Source organism: Scophthalmus maximus, chromosome 4 (assembly GCF_022379125.1).
Source record: "Scophthalmus maximus strain ysfricsl-2021 chromosome 4, ASM2237912v1, whole genome shotgun sequence".
Lineage (NCBI taxonomy): Eukaryota > Metazoa > Chordata > Actinopteri > Pleuronectiformes > Scophthalmidae > Scophthalmus > Scophthalmus maximus.
This window is the reverse complement of record NC_061518.1, coordinates 13,043,160-13,066,170: the sequence shown is the minus strand read 5'-3', so window position 1 is coordinate 13,066,170 and position 23,011 is coordinate 13,043,160. Positions and strand designations below refer to the sequence as shown.

Genomic DNA, 23,011 nt, shown 5'->3' with positions numbered 1-23,011 from the left:
CCAATATAATTTTTTGTGTTATTTATTCGGGTGTGGGTGAATTTGTCGTGTAACTAAAAATGCATGTCTTTGCCTTGGGTTTGGTGGCAAATGAGTTCCCTGTGCGGGATTAATAAAGTTTTCTCATATAATCCTATTTTTGTCTGTGAATTTTTTTGCACTGACACTTTTATACAGAAGTACTATAATAAATGAGCTTTTACTTGTAATGCAATGTTTTTACGGGTCATAAATACTTCACCACATCAAAGGAGGGGGATTCTCTCGGGGGGAGAGATTGAGACTCTTATTGTGAAATCCGAGGGCGAACAGTCACCGGAAGTGTTTGCCATCGTCGCTCGGGCTCACGCTGCCACTACAAGCGACCGCGCGCTGGCTCGGTGCTAGCAGGCGAGGAAGATGGTAGACAGAAATGGCGGTGACGGCAAGGCGAGCAGCGTGAAGTGCTGATGCATTACACGGACCGAAATTTACGACTGCCAGGACAACGTTGGGAACATGGCAACGACGTCGCAGTAGCAGACCCGCTGTAACTGTCATTGCGAACCTACGACACCTTCCCGGGAGAGTTTTCATCTTGTCAGCGGAGGAGAGAGAGAGAACCTCACCGGGAGCATGGCTGCTCACAGTAACCAGGTAGCTAAGCTAGGAGGGCTAACGTTAGCCTGCCCAAACTACTCCCGCTGCCCGCCGCGTAACGTGATCCGTATTCGACCCTCGACACCTCCACGTCTCCACAGCGGTCGATAATCGGCGCCTGGGTGTCGCAGCGACGCTCTCGCGCGCGGGCTGTTCACTCGAAACGTCTCGCTGCTCGTGTCATTGAAAATGTGCAAGTGCTGGAAAAAGTGCTTGCTAATGCTAATGCCCCCCTGAGCCCCATTGAAACGGCAGCAGCGTGGTGGCTAACAGGGCCCCGGGTGCCTCCATTCAAATGAGCCAGCGGTTCTTATTCGTGCTGCGGCTCCTGCTTCCATGACAGCCACGCTTGGCTCGCACGACACGCGGGCGTGCACATTGTGCAGCCGGCGACGCACGGATGCGAAGTGCCACAAGTGTCACGCGCGATTCGCCCGCACAGAGAAGTGACCCGCAAAACTGCTGCGTGTCTCGCATGGCCCTGCTGCCCAGCGCCGCGACGGGCCCTCCACCAGCTCGTACACTCGCACCGGGGAACACTCCGGGGAGCCACAATGGCGGCGTGAGGACTTTCTGCTTCTTAAATCGGTTGATGGCTTTGATGTAGCATTTCCACCCGCTGTCCGTTTTTGGCCGTTAGCCAGCTAGCCGTCTTTTTTTTTTCCTTTCGCACAGGTGGTGTGGTTGTACTTCGCAGCCAGCCCGCTAGCTGCTTGGCTACATTGGCAAATGCGACAGGAGGCCTGCGTTCACAGCGAACACGCATTGAATAAGAACAACTTCCCAGGAGCACGGTCGATCGTGCGGGCGGCGCCGCGGTCGCACGGCCGCTCCCCGCGCGACTTTAGCCGCCGGTAATCTAGCTAGTGTGTGGTGATCTGTGCGGCGGTCGGCTGTCATGTGCGAAGGCCCATTGTGAAGTCTCAGCTGTGCGCGCAGGGACACGCCAGGCCCGCAGCGGCTGCCACTCCACCGAAGGTGACAAATAAACACGTGCAATAAAGTCGAACTCCGTCCGGGGGGGGGGGGGGGGTCATTCATTCAAACGTCGGCCGGCGGCTCGAGGCGACACGACCGTCGACGCGCAGGGCTCAGCAACGAGCTGCCCCTGCGGCTCCCACACTTCCTGTCCTGCACTGCTCTCGGCAAATGAATGGCCCCACCGCCACGGTGCGCTCATTAACATGATCCGTAGGATGAGGAGCGTGGCACCAAACGTTGGTAATGGGCACATTTCACAATTGGCGGAAGGGGCTCCGCATTCACCGTTGCCCCGGGGGCCACCACATTTGGACCCCTGTCAACTGCTCTGTTCAGTCTGATTGGCCCCGTTGGCAACTGTTTAACAAAAACTCCGAACAAATCACCCTCTCTGTAAAAGATAACACTGTCACTTTGATTTACTCTTGAGTACTTTCCAATGCACAGCAGAGTCAAAAATCTAATTTTACGACCGTAGCATTACATATTATATCAAGTCAATCAAATTCAAATGCATGAAACACTTCAAACAGGTGGGGCCTCCAAATAACCAGAGGCAGAACAAGTCGCCAGCAGCAAAAGAGACATCGCTCTTTTCACTGTGAACTTAGCCAAGCAGGTAATTCTGGAAATACTTAATAGTACTGTTCTGCATCTGCAACTGCAGATAAAATAGCAGCGTTCATCTAACAACTGTCAAATCTGAGAACAGACACTGATATTCTGCTTATGGTAAGGTATCATATTAATACATTATCTTGCCATCTAAATTTAGAAAGCTTACATGTTGCATATTTTCAGCAAACTAGTAAAGCTGAAACACTCAGAGATCACTGGTAAGAAAATGTGTTTTCAGTCCCTGCTTAAAATAAAAGTATTATAAGTATATACTTCATAACCTTCTATTTTGTTGCAATTTAAGATTTAGACAGGGGTTGATGTATTTCTTTTTCTTCCTCCAAAGCATAAATCTGTGAGTGGGATAGTAATCATCATCACCCTTCTTAGGAATACTTCACACAGACAGTCAGACTGTCATCCAAGTTGCCTAGAGTTTTCTGCTTAGTCATGCCAGATGCATACAGAATGAAACTGCTCCAAAATACACCAGAAGTACAGCTACAAATTCAGTCATTCCCTGATTTATTCTTTACCTCTATCTTGTTTTACCTACAGAGCCAGCTTTCCACTTTTTCCACACAACAAGACTCATGTAAAAGTCCTAATGTTCGGTCAAATCAGCATGTCACCCATAGCACATCACACCAACTGTAAACCTTTTGTCTTTCTGTCTGTGAGCGTGCTAAGATTCTAAATGGGTGATTAATGAAAAAACTAAGCTTTCAGTGGTGAACACCACAAAAATTATGTAAACGATCGCCATTGAAATGTGATTTATAAAGTGTAAGTGAAAGTTTACGCCAAAACAGGGCTTTAATGCTTTTTCAACCGGTTATACTTTGCATATATGGCTGCAAACTTCAACTGTGTGCTTGCATCAGTTAAACACAAAATTGTCCTATCATATATCCTGGTTAGACATGTGGCTGTTTTGTAGGAGTGGCAGGACATATGTAATGCAGCTGCCATCTTGATACCCTATTGTTATGGACTATTGAATTCAGGATGTTTTTTCTCTTCCTTTGTAGCATGAGGGGTTCACCCAGTCTTTAATTTGTCCATAACTACACTAATTATCCTCTGGGTAATTAATATCAGGAGGTGGGGGCGAAAACTATCATGCCAACACCATACTCTTAACTTCAAAGCCCAGTAGGCAAGCTCAGATGGCTTTTAATCAGAATAATCGAAAAAATGAGATGGTTGTTTTGTGGCCTTTTCATAATCATGTGGGAAACACAGCAACATCAATATACACATTGTTGAATGCCTGAGAATTATTTCGGTGTGATAGCATCTGTCGTATAAAGGGATAAAAATACATTTCAATTACTCTTTTTATCCAGTGTCATACTCAACTGTATTTCATGCTTCATGGACATTGTATTAGGCTCAGGTATGCTCCAGATTTTAATTGAAAGCTAGTTTGACTTTATTTGTTGTGGTTTTCATGTTCAGTCCATTAATAACATTGCAGACCAATTTAAGGAAACAAGCCAAGTAGTGTTGGCTGCATCCCCTGTTGTGTTTATAGTACATAGTTTGTCAGAGAGGTAATGTGCTTTTTGGGGTATTACAGTTGTGACTTATTTAAATCCATAAAGTCTACATTATAATATGTAAGTATTCACTCTTCAATGACCTATGATTGCGGCTAGTAAACAAAATTTCCTTTTTCAGAATTGTCCAGTGATGTTTGTTAATGATGTTTTAGAATACCACTGTGGGATATAGTGTGACTGCAGATAAAATGTTAATTGCTTTGTGCATCAGGTGTTAACAATGTCACATGGAAGTTTGCTGAATTGGGCTAAATGTCTAGATAGATGTTTTTACATTTTGCAACATGTGACCTTTTGTTATGGCAGTTTTAGGGGTTTCATGTCTATTTTGGATGAAGCTGTTGATTTTAATTTGATTATTTTCAATAGCTCATAGCTGGATTGCATGGGATTACACATCTACCCTCATGTACATTTGCTTATTACCGTTGTTGGAAAATGCGTGTACATGCATATATCTAGTCCTTTACTGCCTGTACACACACACAGGCAGAGAAAGAGAGAAGCTGGACTGATTATCTCCATCCCCAAAAGAAACTGAAATCAGAAATTTTCAATCTCTCGAAAATATTATGTTGATGCAAAGTGGCAGCTGAAAGAGTCCATCTTCGAGCACACCATCCCTCCCTGCAGATCAGAGTATGTTGCACTATCAAAATCATTTTTCACATCGCGGATCCTGGCTACATCTCTGCCGTCTCTCCGGTTGGTACCCTCTGACTTACAGACACACTAACCCTGATCTGACCTCCCAAAGAAACAAACAAACATTTCCCAGTTCACAGGGCTGACAATAGTGTTTGTTTGTGTCATGCAGCTTTCAGTAAATTGGCAACTATTTTGAAAATAGTTTGGAGAACTTGTGATGGCTTTTCTCACTGTTTTCTGAACAACCCAAACAACCAATCACTTAATGGAGAACAGAATCAGCAGATTAATCCATAATGAAAAGAATTCTTATTGTCTGGCCTTGATTACTTTTAATACTATAAGTTACAGTACTGAGATACTTTTACTTCACTTTTTAAATTTTAGCCGTTACATGTACTGTGTGGTATTAGTACTTTTACTTAAGTAAAGGATTTCAATACTTCCTCCAGCACTGTTGCTTACAGGCAAACTAACCTGTTGAACCACAACACCTACTAAGGGTCATTGTAACTGGTAATAATCTCTCTCTCTCACTGTGTGTGTGTGTGTGTGACTGACAGAGAGAATCGTCACTAAACTGTGTTGAAATCATACAGATGGCTAATTTGTCGTAATCCTCAGTTCCAACCGAACAGCAAGGGAAGCTTAGTGTGGTACGTGTGGCACGCCTGCAGAAAGAAGCAAAGGGACATTCTTTCTGTTGTGATTGTATTAGCCGTCCTGAGGTCATTGGATTATGGCTGGCTGTTTGTCACTTGTAGTGCCATTTCAGCAGTGTGGGGCCTCGTTTGCAAAGAGTTACATATGCTTGAGTTGCACTTTCTTTTCTCTGTGCCCACCCTTTCACGTCCCACTGTTTATTGCACTGAGAGGATTAACGGCATGCCTAGTGAGTTCATTTCACCTTTCTCAATGGCTTTGTGTTTTCCATGCGCATTTGGACACTTGGGTGGCACCGTGCGGTGTTTCCCCTGAAGCTAGCAAAACTACAGCTAATAAGATACATGAATAAAATATAATCAAGTAATATTATTAATATAAGTAAAATATTAAGTAATATCAAATACTTATAAATAGAGTAATGGGACAGCAGGGTATAGAGAGATTGCATTTTGCATTTCTGTGATTTGTTTTATTTGATAATGTCCGCATTCCACTGCACATTGTGCAATTCTTTCTAACCTGCTATTAATAAGAGTCAATGCCTTTTTATTGGCTTGTTGGCACTGTAATAATTAAGGCTGTCAACACAAACTACTCTTGAGGGCAAATTGACTTCTCTGCTGTGTTTTTTTGTTGGAATTGGAAGCCCAGGAGAGCTTGAGCTCACAAGCTGATCAAATGGTTTGTTTTAGTCTTAACTTTACAGTGTTTCCCCTGTATGCATCCAGTAGCAGTGGATTATAATAATTATAACTAAAAAAATGTTATGCGAGGAGTTTGGGCTGCGTCTTATCTAGGGGCGGGAACAGAAACCTGATATTAAACGGGCCATGGTGCTGCTAACGGTATTGAAGAAATGAATGCATTTGTCTATGATGAATTATCGCTATGCACAATCCTGAGTAGAGCTCTGTGTCTGTGTGCTGTGCAGGTGGCGTGGCCAGCTTTCACTGCACCGTAACAGGCAGCACAGACGGACACCTACTGCTCCGTGTGACAATGAAGAGTGACGAATATTTTGCAAGCAAAGGCGCCAACATGAACTTGTTGAACCTGCGAGTCTTTCCAACCGCAGTGTCTGGACCTTAAGTCACTCCCTGTTGCAGCAAAGTAATATTTAAGTGAAAATGCTAACACCTGGTAAAAGCACCTCTTTGATTAAGTAGTTACTTCTAAATGCCAAAAAGGTTTGCTCGGTCTGTTCAGATTAGGGATATGACCGATCAAAGCAATGTATGGTTTGAGACAAATGAAGCATTTTTTTGCTCAGTCCACAGTCGGTTCAATTTATTTTTTGGCATAAAAACCTATTTTGTTGGTCCTTATTTATCAATGGTACCTCCCATGATGCAATGGCGCAAAATACTTTTAGTCTAAGTAGTTAATGGGAAACACTGCTGACTTCAAGTGCACCACGAGAGCGAGACTCCCCGCAGCAACATGGAACCTCGAGTCACTATATATTTTTAGATTTTTCCCTCTTCAAAAATGTATTTTATAATTGTGCCCCTTTATTTTTAACTATGGTTTTATTGATTTTTTCCCACAGTACATCTTCGGGGAATTCAGCCCTGATGAGATCAACCAGTTCTTTGTGACTCCACGATGTTATGTTGAGGTAAGTGGATAGATCACAAAGTAGTAATAGTTTTAAATGAATAAATCATCATGTATGTAGTGTTGCACGTTCTACCTATACCAAAAAAGTATTGAAGTACCCTACTGTAAAATGGCAAAATACCCCATGTCACAAGTATCGGTCCTTCAAGAATGAGTGTTTTTTAAGTTTTGTTTTGTCCACACACCAAAGATATTTAGTTTACTGAGAAACCAGTAAGTATTAACATTTAAAAAAGTTGAAATCATAGAATTTTCCAAAACTACTTGAAACAATTGATCAATTTTCAAAATAGTTGCCGATTAATTTAGTAGTCAGTTACTCCCGATTAACTGTTGCAGCGCTTTCGTTTTCAGCGATTTCGGTTTCAAACTTGACAGTCAGGGCGAACCCACGTGACACCCACCATCTGTAAAAGATGTTTCAGCATGTGTCCAACTCAGCGAATGATTATATTGTGCCCATGTCCTTGAGTATAAGTCAAACGAGGGGGATTTATTTTTTATATTTGTCAGAGTTTGACAAGGCAACGTCTTTTTACAAATACAATGTTCACTCTAGTAATGTTAGCCAGCTGAAAATCAGTTGTTCAGGAATATAAGGATCAACCACACCAGTTACAAAGGTTCAATTTATACCTACCCAGCACATGTAATGGTAGTAATGGCATGTACATTTTGGTCAATAATTACTGTCAGTCATATCAGTGCAACGCTATACACCCTTTTGTGACAATGAAAGTAGTTTTTCTAAAGGTCTGTGCAGCTTCTTATGAAGTGACAAATCAGTAAATTGACAGACATTGTACTTTCATTCTTTTCTTTACATTTCAAAAGGTCTTTCGATATTCAGTTTACATGTCTTATCCTTTTGGCAATGCTACATATCAGGTCAAAAACGGCTTTCACTATTGTCTGAATAAGTGCTGATAATTCAGACTCAGTTAAAATGTCATTCCTCAATACTGAGGAGGTTTCTAAATGTTTTTTTAAACTTTGGATTTCACATTTTGTCTTCTCAGCTTCCTCCGTTCAATGACAAAGTCCCGTGTGTCACTCAGTCTTCTGGTATGTACATTTCCATTTACACTAGATTGCTAGATGATAATTTTGAATATCTTGATTTATTAGCCTCAAATTACCCTGCCCTCTGTCAGGAGCTGACTATTATCATGCTCTTAGTTTATATCACTAGGTTTTTCAGAGCAGGTCTTCAAAACGTAAGCGTGAAGCCCAGGCTCCGGTGCCCTGACTTGCCTGGATGGCAGAAACTTTACATGAGGCAATTTTGTCATATTTATAGATAAAGTTCAGTATTGTTTCAAATGGATTACAAATCTTGACTAGATCTTAATAACTTTATTACTTTGATAATACGTCAGCCATTTTCATTATTAAAATGTCGAGCCACCAAATGAAGAATGTAATAGCCACCTTTCTTTGAATGGTACTAATTTGCATATGATATTTGCCTTACCTTGATTTGTATTGATTATTTAGGAAGTTACTGCACTCCTGCTGTACCTTATATTATGGAGTCTATGGGACTGCAGGTTTGCGGTGAGTTGAGGAGTCTTGACACCCTGTGGCTTGACTAGCTGTTGTACGTTTGCTGTAAATCTCAAAACCCAGGTTTCAAAAACTGGTGGCTTTCTAAACCTTGTGCCTGTATTCTTTCTCTTGCCTGTTGGTAAAATCTCTAGAGCTTTGCATGCTCAAGATACTGCTAAGTATCTTATCTTCTCTTGCATATAATGCATTTTCACCACTGCAGGGCTCCAAGTTGAATTAAAATCAGATTGAATTTTCTTGTGATTTAACAAAATTTCTCTTTACTCTTTACTTGAAATTGTGATGGTTTTATGTGATTGCTAACACGTGTGTACATATTTAGCCTTACATCGTTATAATTCTATTGCAAAATACATTTTACAGTCATGAAGTGTGATTCCAGTAACACTAACAGAAGATCTTTTAATCCCAGTAGAGGAAGTAACTGCTGTTTTCATACCCTCTTAACCCCTGCTGAACTTCAGGGTTTACAGTTTTGGTGACCTGTGACACAACGAAAGACTTGGTTGATTTTTCTGATTTGCTCCTACTAATGTTTTTCACCTTTTCACTTTGCATCTCTCACTGCACAGTCATATTTTTAATTGAAGCTGCTTTACAACATATTGAAATGGAAAAATGAAGTAAAATTGTTTCGTAATAAAGTTATTGTGCATTGCTGAAACAGTGACACCTTCAAATGGTAGCGCATATTGATGCTCATCGCGGATATGAAGTCAATCACACAAATACTCAGACAAGTCCATAATAGCATACCTATGAAATTAGGATATTCAAGAATTTCATTCCAACTTTATTTCAGGGTAAAACACAACTAAGGACATTTTAATGGAGCATAAATTTATATAATTTTGCACAAGTTACATTTTTAGAAAAATTGCAACATTAGCCAATGGCAAAATTAGAAATTATAGATTGTCAACCTGCCAGCACAATTTAAATAATGCATATAATTCTTTGACTTTCGACTTTTATACATCTACAAAAGAATATTAATTAAAACTTAAACATTATTCGAAGGTGGGTAGTGCCCTAAATTAAATCATAAGGTAGGCCTGTTATGTCTTTGAGTGTGCTTCTTCTCTTTCTATGTTGTTTGAGCACTATTGCATCACTTTAGATCTGTTAGACTTCCTTAAGTCATTTCAGAGGTCAATTTTATAGTTAAATTACAATAACCCATCTGTGCAGAGTTACATTAACATCTTGAAGGGTCTTGACATTATTTGTATTGTCAAATTAAGCACACATCACAAAAAACATTGGTCAAAACTACTAAATACAAACTTTACACATATAAGACGCTTGATAAATATTGAATGTGAACACTGCTTTTGTGGTAGTTTATCTTAACAACTAGTTAACTACTTTTTCAAAACAGCTTAAATAGTAATAATATTCAATTATGTATTTCTATACATTTCACCTGTATAAGCTGTTTATCAAATAATTGAAACAAAAGTTCGTCATTCTTGCAGTTTAGATTCCAATGAATTAGAATTTTCCCTATTATGGTATTTCATAATATGGATCAAATAATAAATAAATAATATTGATTCTTCACCTGTGATTGTGAGAACCCCAATTAAAATTGTTTTTACAAAATGCTAATAATAATATCAGAGCAGTTTAAAATTGTCCAGGACCAGTACACATCACAGCTTTCTAGTCTGCTCATGTGATGACTGGCTGCTACTTGTTAGACAAATTAAAACATTATCATAAAAACCTAAATTAACAAGACTGCATCGCCCCCCTGCCCAATTGGTAATAAATTGAATCCCCCCACTTAAGGGATTCCTATAAGCCCTGGAGGCACATGGTTTAGTCAAGCATAGACACAACTGTATTTATTTAAGCAAAAACATGCAGGAATTATTTATTTTTATTGGTATGTCTGTGAGCTCCCATGGGTCCTTTGAGTGATGGCTTATTTGTTCAGAAATAAGGATTTTATACCTAACTCTACAGCAGAGAGTAAAGTACAACAGTGTTTGTTTGTTATATGTATGATTTTGGCTGTATTTAAAGACAAAACTTTGTTTCTAATTTTTGAAATGTTATCTGCAGCAGAAGACTATCAGCACATTGAGTTTGGCGTTGACGAGGTGATGGATTCCAAGCCTGTTGGGATGAACGATCCTTTATTCAAGGTGTCGAGCACCCTCAATCCTCAGGCCCCAGAGTTCATCCTGGGCTGCCAGTCAGCCCAGAAAGCCCAACACACGGCTCCTCCAGCAGCTGATGACCCAGACGGAACCCACTTCGACTTGTTGGATGGCCCTGACTCGGAGGCCTCAGCCCTGGACAATCACCAGTCCTGCCAGGACATGGACGGACTCCCTGGCAGCTTGGGACAGCGCGAGAAGAAGAAAAAGAAAAAGCGACCGCCGGGGTACTACAACTACCTCGACCCGTCAACTGGTAACAGCAGCAGCAGTGCAGTAGACGGGACGCCTATGACAGCACTGGTGAACGGACATGCACTCGGTGGCCCACACCACAGTGCTGAGGATGTGGACAGTAAGGCATCGTCAGGGGCTGAACTTTCCACCCCTGGACCTGTCTCAAAATCAACAGCTGCTGTGGCAGCAGCCAAGTCTTCCCCCCCATCCACTGCCAATCAGAGGACTTGTGATAGCCCTGATGATGACTCTTTGGACTTAACAAGTGGAGCTGCCTCTTTATCAGATGGCAACAATGCAACTTCCTCCTGTTCATCCTCCTCTCAAAGCAGAGGGATGACAGAAGGGCCGAGGACTGCAGATCAACAGTCAGATCATTTGGCTCCACTGAGCCCTGAACTTTCAGATGCTTCACACAGCCCCCGCTCCGGATCGCCTCTTCCTCCTTCAACTGTTGTGGCCACCCCCTCTGTTGCCACTTCCATTACGACTACTGAACTGGAGGGCAGGGAGGTAGCAGACAGTGGGGTGGCTAATGGGCTGGCAGAACGTGAAACTCCCATCAGTGCAGATGGACTCAAAGAAGACTGTGAGAGTGGGGAGCAGACTCAGCAGATCTCCCCAGACTCTGCTGCCCAGCCGGTAGTGTCGGACCAGGCCCATTCGCCTGTGATTCCAGCTGCACCTACTGCCAACCTCCCCAAGTCATGGGCTAGCCTCTTCCACAACTCTAAGCCTCTGCCTGGTGGCCCTCAGGCCTTTGTGGAGGTAAAGAGTGTTGTGGAAGTCGTGTCTCCCCCCCTCATAACACCAGAGCAGCCCGAGAAAGTTGGGGAGGTCAAAGATGTCCCAGTCCATGTATCAGAAGATCCCATGGCCCCTAAACTTGCAGGTATTATATGAAGATGCTCATAGTATATGTTTAAAAATCAACCATCATTCCGTCTTTTTTTTTGGAGTTTCAGCTAGAAGTGTTTTTCTGCAAAAGAAATGCTGCTAAATTCACTTCCCCTCCACTTGACGGCAGTGTTGAGTCACTTGCACTGTTCCTACTTGTATTGGTATGAGTGTAAACTTTAAAATATGTAATGTTTTAAGTGATAAGGTGCAAAACTTCATATTCAGATTTTGATTATCTTGTATCCTGTAGTTAATAGGTTTGCACAGCTTGAGTTCCTCAATAGCACCTTGCCACATGAAAAGGTTTTAGACATGTTGTTTTCATGTTTAAGAAATTCATGAAATGAACACTAGATGGTGGCACCACATCCAGAATAGCAGATAAGCCATTAGTCACATTTGTGTAATTCATTTTATCTTATGACCCAAATCATTTCAAGGAGACTTGAGGACAGAATGAATCCTATAGCACAGGTAGATTTTATGTTCCATGGATTCTGTTATGATGTTGTTAGAGGCATCGTCCTTTGGTACACCTGTGTGTCCCCTTTGATATTGATATTTAAAAAGACATACAATTTGATGTGTGCAAACGTATATTTAATTTTTCAGGCTGTGTTTATGTAGTTAGCGGTGTGGGATATTTCATGCTGCCGTTTGGATACCATGAGTTATGGCAGTTCACTAATTAGAATTTGGGCATTCAGGTGTTTAACTCGGAGAAAAGGTGATGTCATACTATGTGCATTGCCTGCTTCTGTTTCTTAGCGATTTTAACCGGCCTGATACAAACCAAACACAGACTGATACATTTGCTGTTAAAGATGGCTTCAACCTTCTTCATAAGTGAAACTGTATCAGGCCAAAGAGGACAAAAGAATTTCTTGAAACATCTCATTGATTAGGTTGGGCTCCAAAATAAACTGAGGCCAAACCATTGTGGACTGGCATCATATGCAGAGGGATCAGTTACAAGCACAGTTTAGTCTGATTTGAGCTCACATTCAGGATCATTATTTAATAGATACAAGATGCAAAGTATTTTGCTGTACCAAGTCATTCTGGACTGTTTTTCCCTCCTGTCTCTTAAGAGAAGTGTGCAGTATTTTAGATTTGTCTGTTTAGTTAGACCTGGTTATTCTGCTTGTATGAACATGTTTGGGTTGTTATGTATGGAGTTATTTTACTATCTTTATTGGTCTTTAGTTTTGAGCGCATTATTTACTGATTTCACGTTCAGATTTGTCATTCTTTCTTCGAAACGCTGCCCTCGACTCAAATAGCTCCTTGTGCTAAAATAGTGTATTCTTGCATTCACATTTATTTAGCTTCTGCTCAAACTGTATGCTTGTGCGCAAATATATTGTTGCGCGCACTTAGATATGTTGTTGTTCGCACAGATTTCCTGCTCCCAGCTTCAGGTCTTCTCCTCACACTGCTTCTGTGAGCTCTCGAGTTGTCTGTTGGATATTTCTGCTGCACGCTGGGATTTTTGTGACAACCCTATCAAAAATCCTCAACCAATAGGATTCCAGGTGTAGTGTTGACCAATGAAATGATCGCAGTCTCCTTGTGGGTGCGTTCGCTTACTCTTAGAACCTCCCGTACGGGCGCAAATATGACGTTATCAACTCGGATTTAAAGAAGTAACGTTAATAGCACCAATAAAATAAAAATAAAAACTTACTTGAGGTCCTTGACTTTGACGGTCCATGTTGGCCAGCTAATGGACTCCTGTTCCTAAGTCAAGAAGGCAATGTCATTTTCTTAACTGAGGGGGGAGTGGCTGAACCGGGTTAAAGAGTTACCGCCAGTACGGGACGCTCTAAGAAGTAAGCGAACGCACCCGCAAGGAGACTGCGATCATTTCATTGGTCAACATTACACCTGAAATCCTATTGGTTGAGGATTTTTGAAAGGGTTGTCACACAAAAAATCCAAGCGCGCAGCAGAAATAAGCAAGCAGACAACTCGAGAGCTCACAGAAGCAGTGTGAGGAGAAGAGCTGAAGCTGGGAGCAGAAAATCTGTGCGAGCAACAACATATCTAATTGCAAGCAACAATATATTTGCGCACAAGCATACAGTTTGTGCAGAAGCAGAATAAATGTGAATGCAAGAAGAAACAATTTGAGCACATCAAGGAGCTATTTGAGTGAGAGAGCAGAGTTTGAAAGAAAGAATGACAAAGTGAAATCAGTAAATAATGTGCTCGAACCGAAAGACCACGCTCTTGAATAAAGATAGTAAAATAACTCCATAGTTATGTAATTTGCTCTCCAAAGGACATGGGGACTTACCAAAGACCTTATTTGATTTCTGCCCAAACATTGTGGTTTGAGTTGCACTTTGAACACAGTTTGAACGCATGTTTTGTGGGAGCATTGTGCGGCATAATGAGACTATATATTTTAATCGACAATGTGATAACAGCCAGATGGATTTATATAATCTCTATAACGATTGGATTGTATGAAATTAAAAAACAAAAACATGAATGTTAATCAAACCCTGGCATTGCAGCAGAGCTTTAATTGGTGTTAAGGTGGACCCATGTGTGTAATTTCACACGGTGACCACTATCAGATTTATATCAATGTACTAAATTATAAATTGCACAGAGGTCTCAGGTGTAAAATCACACGACAAACGGTTGTTTACAAAGAGCCGCTATCAGAGTTCAGTTCTCTGTGATCCTACACTTACATTGCATCACATCTTTGTCCTTCAGAGAAATATTTGTCCCACCTTCTATCTTTTTAATATTTTATTTTCAGCTGTTAAAGTCTTACCTCAGGATATTTCACAAAAAGTACTGGCATGATTGTGCCTGTACTTGAAAATATAATTATTTAAATTCCTGCTATATAGGAACAGGGGGAAAGATTGAATTTGCTGATGATCTATTTGTATTGCCAAATGTATGTCTTTGTTTTTCTAGTAACGGACAGCACTGATGTTTTACTTTACTTTTATTTCTTTTCATATAGAAGATGTGTAAATGTCCACGTTACCATGGGAGCTGTGTTTTTGAATGACAGCCTCCCTTCCTAGGCGTGGTACAGAAAGTTCTCACTCTCACTCTGAGAGTCTCTTGTCGTGTCACGAGAGACAGGAGGAGAGGGAGGAACACTTGTTAAAAGACATTTACTTGAAAATCTAATCTGTAATATTCACCAGCATATCAGTTTTAATGACTTAAATAATGCACTCACATAATTGTACTGACATGGCTTTTCAGTTGAACAGGGCTACGTGATTAAGAACATTTTGTTTGTTTGAATCCCCAGAACTTATTGAGAATGTGAAGTTGATACATAAACCAGTGTCTTTGCAGCCGAGAGGACTGATCAACAAGGGGAACTGGTGCTATATCAACGCTGTATCCTTTCACTCACATTGCTGCACCGACTTCTTTTAACTCTTCAACATGTTTGTATACATTCCTATGGTTCGCTGTTGGGAGCATGATTTGCTCTTACATTGGTGGTAAGTCCAATGGCTCTTCCGATAAATAGAAGTCAAGTCCCAGACATAGGTGACACGTGTTTTTAAAAAGTGTTCTATTTCGAAACGTTTTTTTTTCTTTGGCTGACACGTGCTCAGGAGTGACTTTCAGCTCTGCCAGGAAAATTCCTAAAATTTCATTTTTCTTTTAAGGGAAGCTCAAAACATGTTATGAAAGATTAATCTTTTTTCGTTCTGTTTTATGGAAACTACTGCTTCAGCAATTTGTTTAATGCTTTTCTGTTTTATTTCAAGAAAATTAGACGGCACCTTGGACAGCAGAAAATATAAGGTCCTTTTTCTGAGAAAATAATCAGTAGATTTCTCAATGAAAATAATCGTTAATGAGACCTTTTCCTTCTGTACTTTGATTAAATAAGCTCAACTAACTATAGGACTATTTGTAACATTTGTTTTGGATAACAAATATTAAAGCAGCTTGTCATATTGCTTTTCCTACAGTTTTTCTCCCTGACTCTCAACACTCAGACCCTACAGGCCCTGATTGCATGCCCCCCCATGTATCACCTGATGAAGTCCATTCCTCTGCATTCTGAAACCCAGAGACCATGCACCTCCACCCCCATGATAGACAACTTGTAAGTGCTCCCTCTGCAAGCAGATCTCAAATTGTTAAATTGTGTTTTTCTCAGACTTAACCATTGTTTCCTTGTCTCTGACAGTGTAAGGCTGGTGAATGAATTCAACAACATGCCTGTGCCATCTAAAGCCAAACAGCAAGGTAAGATAGTACAGTTTTCTATAACATAACTAGAACTGCCCCTTAGTAGGGCGCATACCTCCGCCAAGGTCCAACGGTCCCCTTAAATTCATTGCAGACGCACAAAATTGCATACACACATAGATATCATATATTGTATAAACATCCACGTTACCATGGGAGCTGTGTTTTTGAATGACAGTCTCCCTTCCTAGGCGTGGTACAGAAAGATCTCGCTCTTACTCTGACAGTCTCTTGTGTTGTTGTCACAAGAGGCAGTAGGAGAAGGAAGAACACTTGGCCCGTGTCCTATCCTTCCAAGTTTCGTGGAAATTAGTTCATAACCTTTTGCATAATCCTGCTGACATATGACAAACAAACCGATAGGGTTGGAAACACAACCTCCTTGGTGGAGGTAATGATGTTTGCAATGATGAACTGATTTGACTGCAACATTTTTTCTAATTCCTCTTATTTTTTGTCATTGCAATCTTCTGAACTGTGTTTGATGTTTGTTTATTGCTTCTACTCACCATTGTTTGTTTTCTTGCCATCAATAATGTGTCCACAGCTGTTGGTGATAAGGTCATGAAAGACATTCGGCCTGGTGTACCCTTTGAGCCGACCTACATTTATAAACTCCTCACACTCATCAAGTCGAGTCTCTCTGAGAAGGTAGGCCATGCTGTCTCTGGATTTCATGCGTTGCATGTTCACTACAAATCAGTGCGTCAAGATGTTTCATCTTTTTAATGGTTACACTCCTTCAATACATTTCCTCTGGAACAGACAGTTCTCATAGAAAATGTTCTTGTTTTTTTTTTTCCCCTGTTGAGAATTTGACAACTCATCTGAAAGGAAAAAAGGTAGTTTACGCATGCTGAGTCAATTCTGGTTCAGTTCTAATGAATGAAATTGCTCAAATATTCTGAATGCGATGTTGAAATCATTTTATACCTAATTAGACTCACTCTCATTTGTGTCCCAATTGTGAAACATACCCCCTGTCTGTGTTAACCTCAATGAAAGACTGTGTGCACATTCATGTGTGCACACTAGCATTTTAATCTGACAGTAGGCATTCTGGGTAGACCCTTTTAATTGGTATTGATGTCCTTATGCTCTGCTCTCAGGGCCGACAAGAGGATGCAGAGGAGTATCTTGGCTTCACTCTCAACGGATTGCACGAGGAGATGCTGGCATTGAAAAAACTAATCTCGCCTCAGGAAGAGAGTAAGCTTCTTTTTTTTTATACCTCTTCCGAATTAAAACCATATCACAGTGGTGATGAGGTCATTAAAAATATTGTTTCATTTAATTGTTTGTTTTTTTTCTCTCAACAGAAGCTCCTACGCCCAACGGGCCTGAGTCCCAGCCTGCGGTGGAGGAAGATGTTGCAGATAAGGACGGAGAAGGTAGCGATGATGAGTGGGAGCAAGTGGGTCCCAGAAACAAGACTTCCATCACTCGCCAAGCTGACTTTGTCCGCACACCCATCACTGATATCTTTGGTGGTCACATCAGGTACATGGACGGATTGTCAAGAAGATGTTTCAGAAATTGTATGTGAAGAAGAAATAACCTACATGAATGGGAGAAGTGCTCTCAGACTTTTGATGGCCGATGAACTTGTGGGCTGTTGTGTTTATTCCTTGTGCATTGTTTGTTAGGAATTTCCTGTTTGTAAAGGCCTCATGAAAGTGAAATCTTGAAAAATGGATCCCAATGCCTGATTTTTTACCCCCGCCAACAGGTTGATGTTTTTTCCCCATTCGTTTGTTTGTTGGTTGGATGCTTTGTTCATCTGAAGGATTTCAGAAAATCTACAGAACAGATTTACACAAAATTTGGTGGAAGGATGGGACATGTGCTAACGATGAACCAATTACATTTTGGGCAGGATCCAGGGAAAAAAATCAGGCATATTTAGGGGATTGATTGAATTTTAAGGGGACTGTTGACCTTTGTCAGAGGTATGCACTCTACTGAGTGCCATTTTAGTTATTTTAACAAAACAAAAAAAAAAGTCTCCCTCAAAAAGATAGATGTTTTATTCTAAATGGGACATTCTCTGTTCAATAAATAAATGAGTAAGATTTGCAGCCTGGGCTGGGTATGCAGCTTATGACGTTTTGCTTTTAAGCTCTGTTCATGGTCATCAAAAATCTGTGCCACCAGCCGCCTTCAGCCTTTCTCCACCAAACACGGAGTCCTTCAGAATAATAGCCACTGTGGGTCTATTGTGGTCAGAAGTCTCGACAGCTAGACGTGGGGCAACCAGCCACAAACAAAGGCCTTAGCTTTCAGACAAATTGGAAAGTCAAGAACATGTACGGCTGTACTTTGACTAAATAATATGCTCCGGGGGGTTCTGGTTTGGTACCATTCTGGTATACACCGGTTGTACAGTGTTTTACAGGATTATTTTTGTAAGAAATGGGTGTGACCAGAGAGAAAATGGAATACAGCGCTGTGTTTACAGAGGTAAGCCTGTACGCCCACTGAGCTTGTCTATAACCCATGGATGTCTTAGCACCTCGGTCATAGTAGTTGGTTTGTACTGAGGAATTGGTGCAATAATAGTTAAAAAGATTGTTTGTGCTGAAATCTCATTGGCACAGATAGTGAAATGTTTAAACATGAGCCTGCCTCTGTTATAGAGTGATTTCTAACTGGCTGTTCTGTTTCCTTGTAAGATCGGTGGTGTATCAACAAAACTCGAAAGAGTCTGCAACTCTGCAGCCTTTCTTCACCCTGCAGCTAGACATCCAGTCAGAGAAGATCCGCACTGTGCAGGAGGCTCTAGACACCTTGGTGGCACGGGAGTCGGTCCAGGGCTACACTTCAAAAACCAAGCAGGAGGTATGCAAAAAGACGAAATTCACACTTATGGTTGGGTACTAGAATCCGGTGCCAGTTAGGCACCCGTTCCTTCACAGCCGGTCCTTACCACACTGACTCACAACACAGATTTCTGTGCCTCATTTCGCTGCCCGAGCTATTTACTGAAATAGTTCCGCTGCTTACAGGCAACATTAAGATTTACCCTCATTAGCCTACAGTTAGCTAGTAGCTAAATTATTGTTGTTGGTTTAAGTTTTATCTTTTTGTTAAAGGTTTGCAATTATTTGTTTATTTAAATATATTCTAAACTGTTAACATTAAAATGTTCAAATTCAAGTTCCAATTTGCCTTAGCTATAAAAAATCTGTTCTCATCGTCAACCTTTTTTTTAGGTTCAAAGATACAAGTTTGGGTCATGGCACTGTTTAGGCACCGGTACCGTTTTCGGGTTATTTGTAACTGAAAAACCATTAAGGATACCTAGCCCTAGTCACATTATAAAATAATAACGTAACATAAACCAGATATTGGTTAACTTTGTCTTCTCAATTGTTTAAAATGGGAAAATTATTAGATTGCTCAAACATATTTCAATATGATTTATTTTCGTAGAAATGTTTTGGTGCTTGAGTGCACAAGATGTCACGACTGTGGAAAGTACTTGTGTGGAAGTGGTGCAGTCAAGTGAACACTGAGCTGGAACATCTGGTGCAGGGGACAATCTGCTCTGCAGCTGTATAATGAGCATCTTTGAAGTGTTTATTTTGGTGACATTAGTATTTCATTCTCCTCTTTATTATTTGATCTGAGACCTGACACTTGTCTTTTGTACTTAAAAAGCCAGAGGACGTAGTGAGTCATTGCTTTGATCGGTTCAGCAAGCTCTTGTATTCCCAACGAAATGTTACCTCCTGTCCTTGTTTCGTTCTTTTCCTCGTTGTCTAGAACAATTTTTATTGGGTCTACAGTTACAAATAAACTTGTCCTCATTTTTAGATTGAGATCAGTCGGAGGGTCACTCTGGAAGAACTGCCCCCTGTGCTGGTTCTCCATCTCAAGAGATTTGTTTTTGAAAAGACCGGAGGCTGCCAGAAACTCACCAAGAACATTGATTACCCCGTTGATCTGGAAATCAGCAAAGGTATGGACCCACGCTCGGTGGATCTCCGTGGAGCAGGCGATCACCCTAATGAAACTCCTCTTTATATATTTTCATAAAGTTGACGTGACCCAGTAATGACAGCACTATTGAATTAAGGTCACAAGTTTATTTCAAGTTTATTATAAGGACTTCGGCCTAATAATCTGGATTTCCTTTCAGATATCTTGTCCTCTGGAGTGCGGAGCAAAGTTGTCAAAGGCCAAAGAACTTACCGGCTCTTTGCAGGTACGGTTGGGTTTCTTTGTGTTTCTAAGTCACATTTTTAAATTTCTGCGTCTACTCCTTCATCCAACAAGATAGCAAATGTGGTGCAGTGTACTTAAAGAATGGCCGACCCCATCTGTCTCAAATCTGAATACTTCTGGTCATCTTTTCTTCGACATCAGGAAATATTTTGACATTATAACAAAAAGCATTTTAGAACACATTTTAAAATCTTATTGGGCTCATAGAATCATGTTATCAAGTTATAGTATTGGTTATTTTAGTTACATTGCCCAACACTGTGGATCTGACTTCAGGCACAACTGATCAGTGAAAATGACAATTTACAACTTGCGTTGAGTAATGACTTCTAAATACTGTAACTGTTTTTTCTTCCTGTCAACTCAACCAGTTGTCTATCACCACGGGAACAGTGCGACAGGCGGTCATTACACCACTGACGTCTTCCACATTGGTCTTAACGGCTGGCTGCGCATCGACGACCAGGCAGTGAAGGTCATCAACCAGTACCAGGTGGTGAAGCAGACCGCAGAGCGCACCGCCTACCTGCTGTACTACCGCCGTGTCGACCTACTGTAGACACACACACACACACACACACACACACACACACACACACACACACACGCGCATACACACACCCAACAATACACGCATATATACACCCAACAATACACGCATACACACACCCAACAATACATGCAAGAATTCCTGAATATTGACAAACACACACAAAACATACAAGCTGAAAATGCACTCGTTGACCGTACAGAACATCGACACGACACGCACACCAAACTGATGAACAGGAACACTGCCCAACTTGTTCTCTTGCAAGATTTCCCTCTTCTTCCCTCCTGTCCCTGCTTCCCTGAGAACCAGCTTTTCCAGCACCCTTCTCCTTGTCTCCTTTTTCTTTTTCAGAAGAAGAGAAACAAGCTGCATTCACAAAGATTTTTTCCTGTGACTGCTTCTCTCTTCTCTGTGCACCACTGCTGTGTTTTGTTTAGTTTTCTTTTTGTTTGACTTCTAAAGCAGCAAGGAAGGACTGTTGACTAGACAGAGGTCGGGCTGAGGTCACATGTTAGGACCTGAGACTCGCCCGACTTGAGCCCACAGCTCGGCTCAGATAGCAAACAGTGGACTCGCTCACACAGGAAGAACTCATTACCAAGTGGACTGCGGGGATAATGACGCTCGTTTCAATTACCTTTTATTTTATTTTTATTTTCCTTTTTTTCGAAGGAAATGACCTAGAAAACATCAGTGTTTGCCTTTTCGTAAAGGAGAACCGTTGGCCTACAGAATTTGCGGCTAGTTTAAAAGCCTATTCGAATTTGCTTTAGTGCATTGAAAAGGCCCGGCACCAGCATTATCATGAGTCTGTCTCTCCATGGCCAGACTTTCCTCTCCGCTGCCACCGACACCAACAAGTCCTCCATCTCCTCACTTTTACAATGCTTTTAAATCTCGGTACTTGAGCCATCAAACGGGGGGAAACGATAGGTGGTACACAGAATGGGAAATTAAAAGCTTCCTTGTTTGAGAGCTCCTTGTTATGGTATCTGGGTTTAGATTTAGAAAGACTATCTAAAAAATATTAATGCGCTTTAGAATTTAATAACAAATAAGCTTCTGTGCACAAAGTATAAACTGATTGATTATGATATGACAGGAAAATGCATATTTTGCAAATATTTAGATTAAAATGTTTAAAAAAATACAAAACCTATACACAAAAAAAACTTAAACTAAAAATGAAATATCCAGCTGACTGAAAACTTGTTGGGTCCTAAAAGACTGCACTGGTTTTTCAACTCAGCTCCTGCACTGGAGAGATGGCAACCAATCACGACAGATTCCACTGCAACAACCTGCCCATGTTTACTTTGTACATTTCCTCCTCTATCAATTGTTCTGGGGGGGGGGTCTTGTTGTTGGTTTTTTTTGGTCTTGTCTTGTCTAAAGGTTTCACCTGTGTATAGGTGACTTATCAGTGTAGTTTTGAGCCACATCACCCCTCGAGTCCCCAACTCAGCAGAAAGCGGGGGCTGCCTTAGGTTCATTGTGTGATGTTTTTTCCACTCAGCGTACGAGTTTAACCCAAATCAGGCAGCAACGGCGACTCTAACGTCTCTGAAGAGTCAGGGGGGATGTACCTGACACGTCTATGTTTGACTCTTTTGTGGCTCAGCCTTTCCTTCTCATCGAAGGACACTGAGCAGTGAGGGGAAATGGGACTTCACCTGTGCTACTCTCTGCATTGAGACCCCGGACATGCGGACAAAAGAAAATAGTGTTTGCTTTTGTTGAAGTTTTTTTTTTTGATCTTTCATTGATTGCAATGATATTTTTTTTTTTGTTGAGTTACTAAAAGATGTCATTTTCTTTCTTTTTTTGTGTCATTGGATCATTTACTGGATGTCCCCTTGCTCTTGCTCCCTTCAGAAAAATATGCTTGCATTTGAATTGGTGTTTGAAAAAGAAATTACACAGCACAACAATGAATAAAATTGATATAGTTCTTTGCTTGATATTTATTTCCATTTTGTCATTTTCTCTTATGATTTTTTTTAATTTTTTTTTTTAGTTTTGGCTCAAGATCCATTTCATTCTAACCACCAGTGCCACAATCTCAGTATTAACACTTTGCAAAATGTGAGTATTTCTACATGACTTCATGTGTGTTCCTGGACTTTAATCAGAAAAATACTTTTTTGGTACACAGGTGAGAAGGTGGCTATCCCATACTGTATTCAAGAACAACACATGGACTTAAGTTTAAAACCAATTTAATCAGCATTTGAATTTAATGCCTCATCCTTGGTTGTAAATTGAGACTGACGAGGTTGTGTCTTTGCATTTGAAATAAAATTTAAGACTAATCAAGACTTTTTAAATGAAACGGTAGATTAAAATTATTTTCACCTATTGTGTGAGAT

At 40.9% G+C, this 23,011-nt stretch overlaps 1 protein-coding gene across 4 annotated transcripts; it reads left to right on the top strand.

Moving 5' to 3' along the window:
* Positions 1-376: 376 nt before the first annotated feature.
* On the top strand, positions 377-22,603 carry usp10 (ubiquitin specific peptidase 10). Of its 4 annotated transcripts, none has more exons than XM_035627827.2 (15): positions 377-636; positions 6,667-6,735; positions 7,757-7,802; positions 8,235-8,294; positions 10,380-11,603; positions 14,901-14,992; positions 15,607-15,716; positions 15,801-15,859; positions 16,410-16,513; positions 16,972-17,071; positions 17,182-17,362; positions 18,535-18,700; positions 19,679-19,823; positions 20,004-20,069; positions 20,461-22,603. In XM_035627827.2, exons 1-15 carry the CDS (start codon positions 616-618, stop codon positions 20,646-20,648), a joined length of 2,631 nt encoding a protein of 876 aa, XP_035483720.1. In that variant the 5' UTR covers positions 377-615; the 3' UTR covers positions 20,649-22,603. The 4 variants fall into 4 exon arrangements, with proteins under 4 accessions (XP_035483720.1, XP_035483719.1, XP_035483722.1 ...); XM_035627826.2 differs by having other exon boundaries at positions 378-636; positions 10,377-11,603; XM_035627829.2 differs by lacking the exon at positions 8,235-8,294 and having other exon boundaries at positions 378-636.
* Positions 22,604-23,011: the final 408 nt, after the last annotated feature.

Excerpts from the sequence above, each read along its gene's own strand:
- usp10 (XM_035627826.2), top strand. The coding sequence starts at position 616 with ATGGCTGCTCACAGTAACCAG. Across the intron at positions 11,604-14,900 it reads CATGGCCCCTAAACTTGCAG|AACTTATTGAGAATGTGAAG; the intron begins GTATTATATGAA and ends TTGAATCCCCAG. Across the intron at positions 18,701-19,678 it reads CTTCAAAAACCAAGCAGGAG|ATTGAGATCAGTCGGAGGGT; the intron begins GTATGCAAAAAG and ends CCTCATTTTTAG.